General features: G+C 35.6%; 1 protein-coding gene across 2 annotated transcripts; it reads right to left on the bottom strand.

The window, feature by feature from the left end:
* Nucleotides 1-217: 217 nt before the first annotated feature.
* Nucleotides 218-11,159, bottom strand: LOC135841938 (Bardet-Biedl syndrome 2 protein homolog). 2 transcript variants are annotated; one of them, XM_065359164.1, is made up of 14 exons: nucleotides 10,755-11,159; nucleotides 10,474-10,659; nucleotides 10,175-10,363; nucleotides 9,923-10,105; nucleotides 9,612-9,834; nucleotides 9,382-9,524; nucleotides 6,930-6,986; nucleotides 6,645-6,830; nucleotides 6,406-6,561; nucleotides 6,106-6,327; nucleotides 5,698-5,864; nucleotides 5,470-5,618; nucleotides 488-599; nucleotides 218-390 (listed from the first exon to the last, which is right to left on the bottom strand). In XM_065359164.1, exons 1-13 carry the CDS (start codon nucleotides 10,869-10,871, stop codon nucleotides 499-501), a joined length of 2,079 nt encoding a protein of 692 aa, XP_065215236.1. In that variant the 5' UTR covers nucleotides 10,872-11,159; the 3' UTR covers nucleotides 218-390; nucleotides 488-498. The 2 variants fall into 2 exon arrangements, with proteins under 2 accessions (XP_065215236.1, XP_065215237.1); XM_065359165.1 differs by having other exon boundaries at nucleotides 496-599.
* Between the last annotated feature and the right edge of the window lie 5,269 nt (nucleotides 11,160-16,428).

Below are 16,428 nucleotides of genomic sequence, written 5' to 3'. Positions count from 1 at the left end.
GGGCTCTGATTTAATTTAAGAATACGGTTTGTTGATGCGTGATTGTATTGTGGTCACATTCGTGTGATTTTATACTACTACCTATCTGAATTCTGATTTTGTTTCATTTACCTACTTAAACTATTTCTGGTTACGTATATGTCTATGTATGTACGTACGATGAGACATTTTAGTATAAATGCATCAACCAGCAACCTAAAATTAATAGGCAGATAAGTACGTTTATTAAAAATATATATTTTTAATGTTCTTCGTCAGAATGTAAATCACGATACGATGATAATGAGATGAAAATATTTATAAATTAATATCTTCCGAGTTCCAATATGATGTTGGTGGTATATATGCAGTATTATCTCTTATATTTGTATGTAAACACCCCGATCATTTCTGAAAAATAAAACACTCGAGATAAACAAACAACAAATGAACAAAATAAACAATGCTCGACGAATTTTTTCCAAATTTAATTTGCATAGGTACTTACATTATTACCTTTCAATTTTGGCCAGTTTTTATCAGTTTAATTAACACGTTTAAATTTTGATCAGCTGCTGCTCGACGGCATTGTGATACGAGTTCGTTTTTATTTTTGCTAACTAAAAGAATAAAAATAATAAATTAAAGATGAATTTTTGAAAAAATTCTTAAACAAATTGGGTACGTAGATTAGATAAAATAACACGAGGTTTTTTCAAAGGGCACCGGAAGAATAATTACGATAATGCAAAAATTTTCTGTCTACGGTTTATTTACCTTAATTAGGTAGGTACCTAATACCTATCTATAGAAGTATATTAATGATCATAAATTTACGATTAATTATTTTCAAATGAATTCGAATTTGACTCGTGAAACATTTTTCGATCGTAGGTGCACAGATTTATCAACAATTTAGATGATTTTCTTATAAGCTCAGTTTCTTGACCATGATTTCTCTTTTTTTTTTTAGATAAGGCATCAAAGAAATGGTAAAGAGTACCCCCGGATAAGATAGGCAAAATGCCCTTAACCTCGGATTTCGATGAAACTCACAAGGTATGTTTAGTACCCCCAAAAAATAATTTTGAGCCCATAGCCCGCTCCCCGCCCCATCCCCCACAGCCAGGGAGGCCAAAAAACGCGTTTTTCAGAGGGAAAATTCTGCATCAGCGAGTAATTGAGATAAATTTATTCTGTAAACGAATATAGTTAGAGGATACATGGGGGTACTTCCCTGGATTTTTTCAGAATTTTTCATCGCATGGGGGGAGAAGGAGCGATAAAAGAAAACTTTAAATCGACATTACTCCGGAACGAAAAAATATACCAAAACGATTTTTTCGTCAAATTTGTATCATTAGGTCTACTTTCTATAGAGATCATCACCCGGCCATTTGGAGTGGAAGGTCAAGCTCAAAAGCTCAAAAAACTCTCAAAAAAACACGTTTTTTACGTTTTTCTCCAAAAATATGGACAAACGGCGAAAATCGAAGCGAACCAAGTTGTTCAGCGTGAAATTTTACCTCAAAATGTGTAATTAAAAATTCATTTATACCGCGCGATCGTAAGTGTATTCACTCAAAATACTTGAAGAAAGTATGATTCTAGCAATGTGAATTTTTCAAAAATTGTTGGCTCTCCAGGGAGAAGATATTGACAAAAGAAAATTTGAAACTGCCGTATCTTCAAACCTAATTCAAGCACATGAATTTTTTTTCAAAAATATATCTGCATGAGTACTATAATTGGTATTTTTTTCAAATTTTCCCTCCAGGTCGGCTGTCTTCAAAAACTCAAAATTGTGTTTTTTGTGTTACGGCACCACCAAAAAAAACCATCTGTAATTTTACATTCTGGCCTCCAAAAACAATAGAAAACCAACTAACCTCTTGAAACTCCAATTTTGGGGCCATAGGCACCCCCTCTCCCAAATTTTGAGGAGAAAGTAGATTGACAATATGGGTATCGTTATCATATGAATCGAACTCTCTGAACACGAATATGAAGTTTGATTTGCAGTTGGATCTTCCTAACGGTCATATTGGGGGAGGGGTAGCCCAAAAATTAGATTTTCTTGAATTACGAGTAATTTTCAAGTACATAGTATCTAACTCAAAACTATCAGAAAGGTTTCTTTTTGGTGTTGAGAATTAAATTTCTATGTGTGTTACCTACTAAGTACATACAGGGTGCCCAGAAATATCGATTACCCATAAAAAAGTTTTCTACTAAAATACTTTGGTTGGTCACAGTGAATGATACGAGTAATAATGATAGCACACGATTGGTTGTTGGACTGGAGAGATAACATTCCACCAATCATATGCATCTATTTCACGTTGCCAACCTATAATGTTTTTAATGAAAAACTTTCTTAGGGGTACTCGATATTTCTGGGCACCCTGTATGTAGTAGATTGGGTGGATCGCGAAAAAAAAAAAACAAACAGAGAATTTTTACCAGTTTCAGCAAAAATTGTCATTTTGAGTTGAAAAAGTTGTACAGAAAAATTCTAGCTCTAGAAGTTCCCGAAAAAGAAAAAATGGGCCCCCAAAGTTGGGGTATTCTGAAAAAACCGTGTTTTTTTTTCACTGTAGCCCCTGTACCCAATTTGTTTTGAGAAAAATGACGTCCCAGTCCCAAATGAAATTATTTGAGATTCTGCGTCCATTCTATGCTATTAATTATAATTGTTATTGCCAATTTCGAAAAATTACCAAAAATTTAGGATTTTTGCAGTATTTCTCGATTTTTTGAAGCCTAAAATATTGGCATCACTGCGTTTCAAAATATTTCCTCAGTCTCAGAAATATATCTTTCAATATTTTTTCGTCATTGTAGCGAAACATTTGCGAAGTAAATATTTTCAAAACACTAACCACCAATACCCCCCCCCCCCCCCCGTGCAAAAAAAGATCAACAAAGGAGGGGTATCGATAAGGCCATTTTTGGCCCCAGACAGTTATCGACTGAACCACTCTTAAATTGTTGTAATAAATGCCCCAAATACGAATCCGTGGTTATTTGACCCAAAATGACCATTTTTTGGGCTCCAGGGGTCCCCAAAGTTGCGAATAAAAAAAGAATGTTTGGAACCACTGAGTATTATTTTTAAAAACTTTTTTGGCGTAAAATATCTGCTTGAACCCGTTAAACATGATACGGGAAAATTTTTCCATTTTCGACCCTCGGGGGCAGAAATTCAGGGAGTTTTAATTTTTGGAAAATTTTGGAACCACCATTTTGAACCCACCCCTTTGAACCCCGCTAAAAAGCTTTTTACAGTTCATTATTATTTGAAAGACCTCCATCCTACCAAATTTTCAGCTCAATAAAAATTTTCGCTGGTACATCCAATTTTCCAATTTTTTGTAATTTGGATTTTTTGGGAACCCCTGGATAGCTGGAAACCTGCGATTTGCGCCAAACGTAACGTTTTGAAGTATATATTCAATTAACCAGATGAAAAAGTTTACCTAATTAAGCTCCGTGTACATTTGTAATTTTCAACCCTTTTTTCAGAGCCCTCCATTTTAGGAACCCCTGAAAAAGACGATTATATATGCATATTTTTTCAAATAAATTAAAGAATTTACATTTGGAACACACTAGCAAGAGCTCGATAATTTTTCACTCGATTTTACCCATAACTTTCAAAATTGAGCTTTTTTGGGCCAAATTCTGAGATTTTACTCTTCGAAAAAACGTTAAAATCACGTTTTCATGATTTCAACGAAGTAAAATCTCAGAATTTGGCCCAAAAAAGCTCAATTTTGAAAATTATTGGTAAAATCATGTGAAAAATTATCGAGCTCTTGCTAGTGTTTTCCAAATGTAAATTCTTCAATTTATTTGAAAAAATATGCATAATCGTCTTTTTCAGGGGTTCCTAAAATGGAGGGCTCTGAAAAAAGGGTTCAAAATTACAAATGTACACGGAGCTTAATTAAACTTTTTCATCTGGTTAATTGAATATATACTTCAAAACGTTACGTTTGGCGCAAATCGCAGGTTTCCAGCTATCCAGGGGTTCCCAAAAAATCCAAATTACAAAAAATTGGAAAATTGGATGTACCAGCGAAAATTTTTATTGAGCTGAAAATTTGGTAGGATGGAGGTCTTTCAAATAATAATGAACTGTAAAAAGCTTTTTAGCGGGGTTCAAAGGGGTGGGTTCAAAATGGTGGTTCCAAAATTTTCCAAAAATTAAAACTCCCCGAATTTCTGCCCCCGAGGGTCGAAAATGGAAATTCGCAACTTTGGGGACCCCTGGAGCCCAAAAAATGGTCATTTTGGGTCAAATAACCACGGATTCGTATTTGGGGCATTTATTACAACAATTTAAGAGTGGTTCAGTCGATAACTGTCTGGGGCCAAAAAATGGCCTTATCGATACCCCTCCTTTTCAATCGCTCAGTTGAACCCTATAAGTGCCCTTGGATTTTGACGGAAATAGCATAGATCGACGCTGAATCTCAAATATGTATGTACTTTCACTATATTGTCTCCTCCATATGTATTTTTTTTTTCAAAACTCGTTGCAGCATGATCCCCCCCAAGTGTTTTTTCGCTATTGTGAGCAAAGGAGGTGCGGTGGGGGGAATTTTTTTTGGCTCCAACATTTTTGTTAGAGGTATACCCAACGATAATTCATCAAAGTTTCAAAAATCCGAGGACAGGGGCATTTCACCTATTTTACCCAGGAATACTCTTTCAGCTATCTTGATATAAGCAAAAATACTTCTGCGCGTGTAGTTTTATGATCGCGCGGTATAAATGAATTTTTAATTATGTACACATTTTGAGGTAAAATTTCACGCTGAACAACTTGGTTCGCTTCGATTTTCGCCATTTGTCCATATTTTTGGAGAAAAACGTAAAACACGTGTTTTTTTTTGAGAGTTTTTTGAGCTTTTGAGCTTGACCCACCACTCCAAATGACCGAGTGATGATCTCTATAGAAAGTAGACCTAATGATACAAATTTGACGAAAAAATCGTTTTGGTATATTTTTTCGTTCCGGAGTAATGTCGATTTAAAGTTTTCTTTTATCGCTCCTTCTCCCCCCATGCGATGAAAAATTCTGAAAAAATTCAGGGAAGTACCCCCATGTATCCTCTAACTATATTCGTTTACAGAATAAATTTATCTCAATTACTCGCTGATGCAGAATTTTCCCCCTGAAAAACGTGTTTTTTGGCCCCCCCTGGCTGTGGGGGATGGGGCGGGGAGCGGGCTATGGGTTCCAAATTTTTTTGGGGGTACTAAACATACACTGTGAGTTTCATCGAAATCCGAAGTTAAGGGCATTTTGCCTATCTTATCCGAGGGTACTCTTTTGTAAACGAAAAGGTTAGTCAAAAAACTACCAACATTAGAAAATAATCGAAGAAAAATAAATCTAAAAATTCTTTCAACGTCCTTTTGTTGACTCATCAATTTCCTGCATAGGTGCACTTTAAAAATGAAAACAAAATATCTACCCACCTCTTAATCTAGATGCATGTTGTATAATGAGATTTAATTTTCTCAAAATACCGAGCAATTGTTCGTGATTACTGCAATATAATCTATGATTACGTAACATCTCCTCGTTAACTTTATACAGTTGCGAATAACATTCCCTCATATCTTTCCTGCGATCAATTAAAAAAAATTAATTTCAAAAGAAGCTCCTTCCTTGTATGGTTTTTCTAGCTCATGCTCGATGCTCACCAATGCATAATAATCCTCGCATCTTCGCCTTGTACGATTAAACTGCGTATTAATGCTGCATTATCGGCCACCATTGCTGACATCTTGGATGTATTTTGCTGCAAACTGGTTATCTCGGATAGGATTTTTTCAACGTCATCGAAAACAGTTGGAAATTGCGCGAAAGACTGAAAATTAGGTACATTATAGGTAAGTACTTAGGTATGCAATGAGATGAAAAATTCGTGGAAAGTGTATTATCGCATCTACCTACGTAATAGGTATACAATTTTAATTTTAAACTTATTAAAGGTCAAGTCGGATGTTCAAAAACAAAGGTCAAAAAACGACGAGTAATATGGGTACATACATCATAGATTTGGATTGTTTTTGCAAACCTATACTGTAAAACGTATAACTTCAACCTACCTCCATTTTATCGATATTCAAATAACTAGCCAGTGACTGAATTACGTCAGCTGCTAGGCCAATATTTTCGGTAATCAGGGTCATTATTCCGGATACGTATTTCATATTTATAACGGAACCATCTCGTAATGACTTTATACCTATTTTCCATTCGTTTTCGCCGATAATCTTCACCGGAATTATACTCGGGAGAAGAAAATGATGGTTTAGCCAAATATCCAACTATGAAAAACGAATTAATAATGATTTTAGAAACACTTCCAACAAGTTATGTGATAGATTGTTGGATTGATGACTCACTCTTTGGATCCGTTCAACTAATTGAAAAGTAACATAACTGGTAGGATCATCTATTCCAGAATAAGGAACAAGTAAATACATGGAAAATCTTGGAAGTTGTCTGGTTAACTCGAATACGTGGTATTGTTCGCTATTCGCATCGTTTCCAACAAAAGCCTGTGACATTGTACACAAAAAATTTAGCTTTCGACCTTCCGAAGGAGTGAACTTGAACGAATAATGGTACTTTATTGTATTACTCTGATATGAATATCCAGTGGAGTATCTTTTGGAGGATACAATGCTACATCAAGCACCGATGATATATCAGGAGACGGAGGATGAATGACTAGAGTTTCTCCTTCAAATATACCTTCGGCGAATATCGTAGCTGCCTTTAAAACTGTCATGTTGTTTGTTGAGAGTGATAAGAGGACGTGGCTTTTCTGCGAAAGGAAAACTCGATGACCATTCGTAAATAAAATTACACGGGTGGGTATAGGTACTCGTAAGATGTACCAAAATAAAGGAAATCGTAAACTTACTGGAAATTTATCATTTTCCGACGATGCGCTGATTTCAGTAACAAGTCGAGTATTTGCCTGAAAAATATGTATCAATCAACAGTCGCATGCATCATTTTTATAGTAGAAAAACGAAACTATTAGTTCGGCATATGACAATAGGAGTAATTTCACCCCCCCCCCCCCCCGCCGATCATCTGGGACAACATTTTTCTTAAAGGGGACATCCTAAGGAACATTTTAATGCAAAGTTGCCAAAAAAAAAGTTGGCCTTACTTACAAAATGGCGGGCATTTTGATTGACAGGTCAGCCGAAATCGCAGATTTTGCGTTTTAATATAGGACTTGCACGATCTTTTTCAAACTTTACAAAGGTAGATCGAAAGATCATGCAAAAATTTATCACCTGTCAAAATTTCGAGTGCTAAAGTGCGTTTTTCGATTTTTGGTGAATTTTTGAAAATCGAATTTAGGCCAAAAATGAGGAAAAAATCAAAATTTTACCAAATTGACCAAGAAAGCTGAAATTTGGGATATACCCTATTTTCGACTTGCCGAATCGATTGGAAACGGTTTCAACCCGTTTTGAGCAGTTCTGGAGCCTCCAGCAGATTTTTGAAACTCGGAATTCCCACAAAATTCCATCAAACTGGGAGTTGTAAAGCTAAAATTTATTCTAAAAACTAATTTCAATACGCTACGAAGAATTGCAAGTGAATTTCAAGTTGTTTTGGATCCTTCAGCGACTTTTTGAAAATTCCTAAAGCCTCCAGCAGATTTTTGAAACTTTAAATTTTTACAAAATTTCATCAAAATGAAGATGGGAAGCTGAAATTTACTCTACACTCCAATTTTAACACCCTCTGAAAACGACTTCTGGTGGATTTCAAGTCATTTTAGAGCATCCAACGACTTTTTTGAAAATTACTGGAGCCTCCAGTAGATTTTTGAAACTTGAAATTTCCCCAAAATATCATCAAACTAAGATGGAGAGTCGAAATTCATTCTACAAACTAATTTCAATACGCTACGAAGTTGACTGCTGGTGAATTTCAAGTCGTTTTGGAGCCTCCAGCAACTTTTTGAAAGGTTGTATGACGTTTTTTTGGAAAATTAAAATTTCCTAAAAGTAACTGGAAGCTTCAGAACCGTTTGAAACCACCATGTCGTCTGCGAAGTAAATTTCAACTGGCCAACTCCATTTTATAAATTAATGTTGGAAAAATTTCATGTTCCAAAAATCTACCGGAGGTTCCAGTAATTTTTGAAAAAGTCGCTGGAGGCCCTAAAATGACTTGAACCCACTTGAAGTCGTCTTCAGAGGGTGTTAAAATTGGAGTGTAGAGTAAATTTCAGCTTTCCATCTTCATTTGATGAAATTTTGTGAAAATTTAAAGTTTCAAAAATCTGCTGGAGGCTTTAGGAATTTTCAAAAAGTCGCTGGAGGATCCAAAACGACTTGAAATTCACTTGCAATGCTTCGTAGCGTATTGAAATTAGTTTTTAGAATAAATTTTAGCTTTACAACTCCCAGTTTGATGGAATTTTGTGGGAATTCCGAGTTTCAAAAATCTGCTGGAGGCTCCAGAACTGCTCAAAACGGGTTGAAACCGTTTCCAATCGATTCGGCAAGTCGAAAATAGGGTATATCCCAAATTTTAGCTTTCTTGGTCAATTTGGTAAAATTTTGATTTTTTCCTCATTTTTGGCCTAATTTCGATTTTCAAAAATTCACCAAAAATCGAAAAACGCACTTTAGCACTCGAAATTTTGACAGGTGATAAATTTTTGCATGATCTTTCGATCTACCTTTGTAAAGTTTGAAAAAGATCGTGCAAGTCCTATATTAAAACGCAAAATCTGCGATTTCGGCTGACCTGTCAATCAAAATGGATGTTCCTTAGGATGTCCCCATTGAGAAAAATGTTGTCCCAGAGGATCGGCCCGTGGGGGGGGGGTGCAATTACTCCTATTGCCATATGCCGGACTATAATTATGAAGGTTGGATGGTTCCTCTCATGTTAAGAGGATATTTTGAATACACAATTGCCTACTGGTTTTACCCTTGAAAAAATCGTTGAGTATCATGTTAATAAAATTGCGTATCTGTAACATTTAAGGAGTAAAAACGATAGTTTTTTATTTTATTTTTTAAAACAATTCTTAATCTTCGTTTGAACAGAGAAAAAGTGTTCACATTTTTTTAATCAGACTTTTTTGTTCTTTTTTGAATGAAAGACTTAGATATCTGAATTCTGAATACAACGATTTCAACGTTCAAGATCCTTTTCTAAATATTCTTTAGGATATTTAATTTGAAATTTATCCCACAAGTCCACAAATTGTTTCCTAACATCGGAACATTTTTCATTTTTTTTTTTTCAATTCTCAACAACATTTAATATGCTAATTTTCACTATCAGTTAAACTATGAAGAATTTATGATAATGATTCAACTCATATTTCAACTTACTGGAATACCTGGAGTCGAAAGAGAAGTAGTATTATAATTTTTCAATTCCGCTAGAAGAGCTTGTTTCCTCAAAAATAATTCTCTCAGTAAATCTGTTTGGATTTTTAAATCTTTTTGAAGACTGGTAGCATCGTAACCTTTCACTGTGAGTAAAATGTATTCACAAAAAGTAATTTATAGGTACCATTTAAAAAAATAAATAAATAAATAATAATAATTTTTATTCTCACCTTCGCCACTTTGCGACACCACAATCAACTGATTTCTACCAGCTCGTCTATAATCTCCAGATACAATACCGGCAACGCCATGAGCAAAAACATCTTTGAATATTATTTCACCAGTTTTACTATTTCTAGCATCGATTTTCCCGTTTGACCATCCCGTTATCAGTTCATCATTTCCGTCACCATCGAGATCGTAACTTCCCAAACATTGGACTGTATTTTTGGACTACGTAAAAAATATTCTGATCATGTGAATACTGAATTCAGATATACCAATGTTCAAAAAATAATCTGTAGTTGCCTGCTTTATATACCTTCACTCTCCAAAGTCTGTATATTTTCTCATACATTCCAACGGTGCCATTGGACAAAGCGTAAGCAAATTTATTCTCTTTATATCCAACTAGAGCGACGATAGATTCGGTTTCAGTCATCTCGTGAACGATGTTTTCTTCTTTGAAGACACGTATTTCATAATCATCCGAACCTACAATCAACTAATAAAGGTTGTAATTCAATTTTTTTAATCTTCAACCCCCTCATCTCAATATGTTTGAATGGCTTACCTCGTTCAAACTATCTTGGTTAATATCGACCAAAGCCAATGATCTCACATTGTCTCCTGTAACGGTCCAATAAACATCATGTCCCTGCCAATCGAATCCTTGAATCGAACAATTCCCTCCGATGATCAGCACTGGCGTTGGAAAGCTTTCTAACCAGCCGATCGTGATTGCTGTTACTCCATCAGGTACCTATAATATTAATGATCCTGAATTTAATACCTATCTGCGCAGGTCCAAGCGAAAAAGGACCGTGTTGTCAGTTTGGAGCTTATATCGTGCAAACTAAAGTATAAACTCACCTCTTTGTAAAACAATTCGCTGTTGTTATCAACATGATAAGCGAGGATACTGGAGGCACTACCGATCACTAGGATATCTTTATCTTCATCTGGGTTCAGGCGTCCCGCACATATCGCGGTAACGCTTTCATTGACGTTCAAGAAGGATACAGGATTGTTGTACTTATGAGGACTGTGTATTAATACCTTTCAATGAGATGAAATTCCATAATCAATATGCTCGTAGTAGATGATAACATGAAGTCGATAGGGTAATTAGAACTAACAAACAAGTAACTTACTTTTACTCCAGTTGTCGCTGCCGTAAGGCATGAATGAGATCCATCGTATTTACCAACAGTTACCAGACCAGGCAAAATATCGTACTTGATTTGAAAAGAAAATACCGGTACCGACATGATTCTTTTTTGCACACTGAGTTTTTAAAATAAAACATAATTCACGTTAGGTTTAAAGTTGTTGAGCTTGATCATTACGTGTTTTTGAATCGTTACTATGGTTACGCGAGTAACAACACGATTAAGTACATATACACAGGGTATCTAATTAAAGTATAAATGAAACATTGGAAATAATTCAACCATAGATACAATTCGAGAAGGTAGACGAACAAAATAACAAATAATATGATTATAATGAATTGCCTGACTTGTAAAGACATAGGCAACACATTTTTCACTGATAGTCTATATTCTATAGGCCAAAAAGTGTTCAAAAAAAATTTTCGGTTTGGGGACTGAAAAGTTTTATATTTTATGGATACTTACGACCACCCTCGTTCCAAAAATGCAATGTTCCCAACCCTAAGTCAGTGGCTCTCCCCTTGGGGGGCTCCTAAAAGTGGCCCGTAAGTACTTTTCGGGGACTATGGGAACATTGTATTTTTGAAAAGGGCATATACCACTGATTAAAAAAAGAAAATGTTCCCACCCCTCCGGCCGTGGGGTGAGGTACCACCCCCCTAGAGGGGGTGTGAAACCCCGTCTTGTGGTATGTATTTTTGTAATTTTTGAGTTGAATATGTATTGTCGTATTGTTGTAGTTGAAAAACAATCAATACCCCCTCCCTCCCCCACCCTTGAAGAGAGTCCACCCCCCTCAAAATTTGAAATACGTATATTTCCTAACGTAATGCACTTATTTGAGTGCAATTTTTTTTGTTAGGTAGCAATTAATGCCTGGAATTTAAGAAACATTTTTTCCACTCACCCTCCCCTCACACTCACGTCTCAACTCTTTACTCAAATAATTAGGAACACACAACTTTGGCTGTAATTCAGTTATTCTTATGCGGTTTTCACTGCTAACCTTCAAGTTGAACTTGCAATGTAAAAAAACCACTTACCGCATCCTTTGTACCCCTGTTCCATCCCCTCCCTTCCATCTGTTCAAAATTTGGTACCCATTTTTGGTTGTATTTTCAATGGTTTTAACTTTCTTCCATATACTGAAATTTTTCATAGTAAGATAGGTACTCGTATAGCTATGAAATAATGATCACTATTCTTCGTCTACAAAGTTTGACCCCAAAGCTTCCTCCTCCTTCCCTCCTTCCTGTTTCTTAAAATCTATGTAAATCTAAATTTTGAAAAAAAAACGAGTTTTTTATTTCTCGAAACATTATCAGCAGTAAATAGTATGTATGAAGAACATGAAATATACGAGAAGGTGCCTAACTGCCGGCGATATTGTAGTACCTATTCCTACTTCAATAATGTTGAAAATACGCTTTTGCGAGGGTCGATTACCTGCCCATTATTTGCCATATCTTCTGTTATGGAACTAGACCCCGGTATAGAAATACGCCACTTTTGGTTACAGATTTTGTAGTTTTGACGGTGATGTGATTTTTTCATTTCAGTCTTATAATGAGGTGGAATTCAAAAGATTCGTGTGAATATGTTCACTTTACGTATTAAGATAAGTATGAGGTAAAAAAAATAGAGTAAATTGGTGGTATTATTAATAAATGTAGTCCTATAAAATTCCTTCCTATATTACAACTAAAAATGGTGTACTTCCAGACCTTGGGTCTAGTTCCTTACTTCTAGTGTTATCACGACTTTGCTTAGAGTAGAAGTATTTTTGAGAAGTCTTTCAAACGTCTGCATTCTCAATGATCTTATCTTTAGCATTTTTTTACAGTAATGGGTCTACGAATCATTTCTAAAATGGTCTTATTCATGTAGAAAAGTTCTTAATGAAGTGTTCGAATTCGTGGTTCTTCAAGTGAATAATTCTCAAGTGATATTTGAAAGCAGCTTTCATATTCTATGTACGTGATTTTTAGTTTTAAAAGGAAGATTTGCGTTGCATCATGCATGTGACCAACAGCAAGAAACCTCTGATCAAAACTATTTCCACAACTTGGTATCAAATTAGTGCATACTGCATAGGTATGCCATTAAATGGATAAAAATATGAACTCTTCCACTGAAAAAAATATAGCTACTGATTGAATTCCTATAAACCAAATTTCTGACTACATTTCTGCCACATTTTTTGTAAGAAACAGTCCAGTTTGGTCTGAGGGGTGCTAAAGGGGAAAAATTCTCTCCCATGGCGTTTTTCGGAGCCCCCAAGCGACATTTTGGGAATAAAAATAGCGAAATTTTTTACTTTCATGTGAGGAATTTGAATTTATATTTGAGCATTTTTGCAGACAACGTCACACAATAACCCCTTTTTAATTTTCAATTTTTTTTTTTACTTTATACCTTTTTTCTTTTGAACATGTATTTCAAGTATTAGAGGAAGTTTAACCCATTCCTAGTTCCTTTTTCTGAATGAAACAAGAATGATTACTTTTATTCATTTCGATCAGAAAATCTTTCTAATTTTCTAAATCATGTATTATATCAAGAGAGCAAAGAGTAAGTGGTCCATATTTAGTTCAACTAATATTTTATAATGTTTCATCAAGTCTCCCTTCCTCCTTCGTGCAAAAAATAAGCTTTAGAGTGTTCTATTTTTCAATTTTTTTTCTTCTTTTTTGAAATTCGAATAATTCGATACAGCCTTGCAAAAAATTATGATCAGATGACATCAACAGGACGTAGGATTAATTTTAAAAATTTTTACGTCAATGGCTAACCTCTCCTCCAACCAGCGAGAGTTCGAAAGATTGAAAAATTGGAACATTTCGGTGCCCACTGTCGCATAATACATATAATTCTACATTGATTGTTCAATTATACCATTTTTAGGAGAAAATTACAAAATTATCATGTTTTTAAAGGATTCATCCTTTCGAGAGCTCTTCAACTTGACAAAAATGAACTGTGAATTTATGAAGTGCTGAAAATGACAATATAGATCAACTTCACTGTGCTTCATACTTACTGCTAATAATGTTTCGAGAAATAAAAAACTCGTTTTTTTTTTTCAAAATTTAGATTTACATAGATTTTAAGAAACAGGAAGGAGGGAAGGAGGAGGAAGCTTTGGGGTCAAACTTTGTAGACGAAGGATAGTGATCATTATTTCATAGCTATACGAGTACCTATCTTACTATGAAAAATTTCAGTATATGGAAGAAAGTTAAAACCATTGAAAATACAACCAAAAATGGGTACCAAATTTTGAACAGATGGAAGGGAGGGGATGGAACAGGGGTACAAAGGATGCGGTAAGTGGTTTTTTTACATTGCAAGTTCAACTTGAAGGTTAGCAGTGAAAACCGCATAAGAATAACTGAATTACAGCCAAAGTTGTGTGTTCCTAATTATTTGAGTAAAGAGTTGAGACGTGAGTGTGAGGGGAGGGTGAGTGGAAAAAATGTTTCTTAAATTCCAGGCATTAATTGCTACCTAACAAAAAAAATTGCACTCAAATAAGTGCATTACGTTAGGAAATATACGTATTTCAAATTTTGAGGGGGGTGGACTCTCTTCAAGGGTGGGGGAGGGAGGGGGTATTGATTGTTTTTCAACTACAACAATACGACAATACATATTCAACTCAAAAATTACAAAAATACATACCACAAGACGGGGTTTCACACCCCCTCTAGGGGGGTGGTACCTCACCCCACGGCCGGAGGGGTGGGAACATTTTCTTTTTTTAATCAGTGGTATATGCCCTTTTCAAAAATACAATGTTCCCATAGTCCCCGAAAAGTACTTACGGGCCACTTTTAGGAGCCCCCCAAGGGGAGAGCCACTGACTTAGGGTTGGGAACATTGCATTTTTGGAACGAGGGTGGTCGTAAGTATCCATAAAATATAAAACTTTTCAGTCCCCAAGCGGTTTAAAAAAAAGTCGATTTCTAGAGCACTTTTTCGGGTATAGAATATAGACTATGACGATTGGGTGATTGAAAAAAAAATCTTTTGATCTTGAAAAAATAACTTTCCAACGATTTGAAAGCTAACAAATGATCCGCCGTGTAAAAGGTAGTTCTATATGAACCACAAAATGAGATATGTGGAGAAATATAATCTCCAAAGGTTCGGATAACTCCGCATCCGAGATATCTGAGAGTAAATTTTTTGAAAGTACTAGAAAGGGATCATTACCAATAAAAATATATTTATCAATGTATCTCTTGAAAATATCTTCAAAATTTTGCAGTCCAGCTGCATAAAGACTTTTATATGCAAATCTGACGAAATTGTTCTTTAAGAGGAGGGCAAAAGCCCACGATTTACAAAAAATAACGTATCATTTTTAACCACATCAGAGGTAATTTGTTATCAATTACGTTGTCGATCGTTTTCACAATCGTTTGTGAAATGACTTGTAGCCCAGTCAATATGCAATTTGACCCAAACATCATTACAAACAAAGGTTTTTTTGGTGAATATTGTCTAGGGTGGTGTGCTGAATAACATACTAAAAGTCCCCGCCCCCACCCCACGAGCCACCCCCCCTACAGTGGATCAAAGCCCCCCGAAATCAGTTTTTCATCAAGAACTTCTGAAATATTGAATTTTGAGTAAAATGAGCCCAGTGGTCATTTCATCTCCTCCCCAATACCTATCAAATGAGCTATCGACCAACTCCTTAGCCTTAAGGGGGGGTGGCGCTACGACCCCTCAAAGTAACATGATTTCAATAATTTGACATTTTATGATTTGGGACTTGTAACCTGTTCTAATTGATAAAATGAAGTCAAACTTGGGGAATGGGATTCTTTTGGGAGCTGGAGTTGACCTCTGGAGTGGGGAGAGTCAAAGTTGAAAATAACAGAAAGGTCATTCTTTTGGAGGGGCATAACATGACCCCAAATAGATGAAAAGGTTTCAAAATCATACCATCGGACAGTACCCTATCTGTGATCAACATATCCAAATTTTAGCTTCCTAGGTCATCCCCACTCCTTTTAAGATGGAAAAACCCGAAAATAGGGGCAAAATAAGAAAATCAGCTCACTAATGAGACGTCAAGTCAAAATTTTGCAATTCTGTAGGTAAATGGTTTTACTCATCAAACACAGTATTTTCTAGAAGGCAGTTATCGAGCTCGCAATTACTGCACAGTGCACAGTACGTATTGCCAAACAAAATAACCACAGAACACCGCTGTCGTATTCGCAAAGTCCAAGAACTCAAGACGCTATCGCTCTAGAAAAACGAAACGCGTGCGCAGTAACTGCTCACGTGTTCATTACCAGTGAATAAGCACATAAAGCACTACTATGCAAATTTACAATTCCACCGATTTCACTTTCCGCATTGCATTAAAACAATAAATTTGTCGTCTCTCGAGATGTGTGTGTATGTAATGTACACAAACGGGGAGGACAATTTGAAAATATTTATAATTCGAAAGCCAGACGGGTCGTACGTGAATTTGAAACAAAGAGTCAAGTTTGTGTCATCGAAAACAATTCAGCGTAAGTTTTGCTTCTCGGTTTGGCCTTTGAAGAAAAGTAAATAAAGGGATAGCTTGTTAGTAAAGCCCTATTTGAATTGCTTTTTCCATGTACATATTAAAATGGACTTGATGGACAAT

This window comes from Planococcus citri, chromosome 3 (assembly GCF_950023065.1).
Source record: "Planococcus citri chromosome 3, ihPlaCitr1.1, whole genome shotgun sequence".
NCBI lineage: Eukaryota > Metazoa > Arthropoda > Insecta > Hemiptera > Pseudococcidae > Planococcus > Planococcus citri.
The sequence above is the reverse complement of the archived record's forward strand: the minus strand, read 5'-3'. Positions and strand labels throughout refer to the sequence as shown.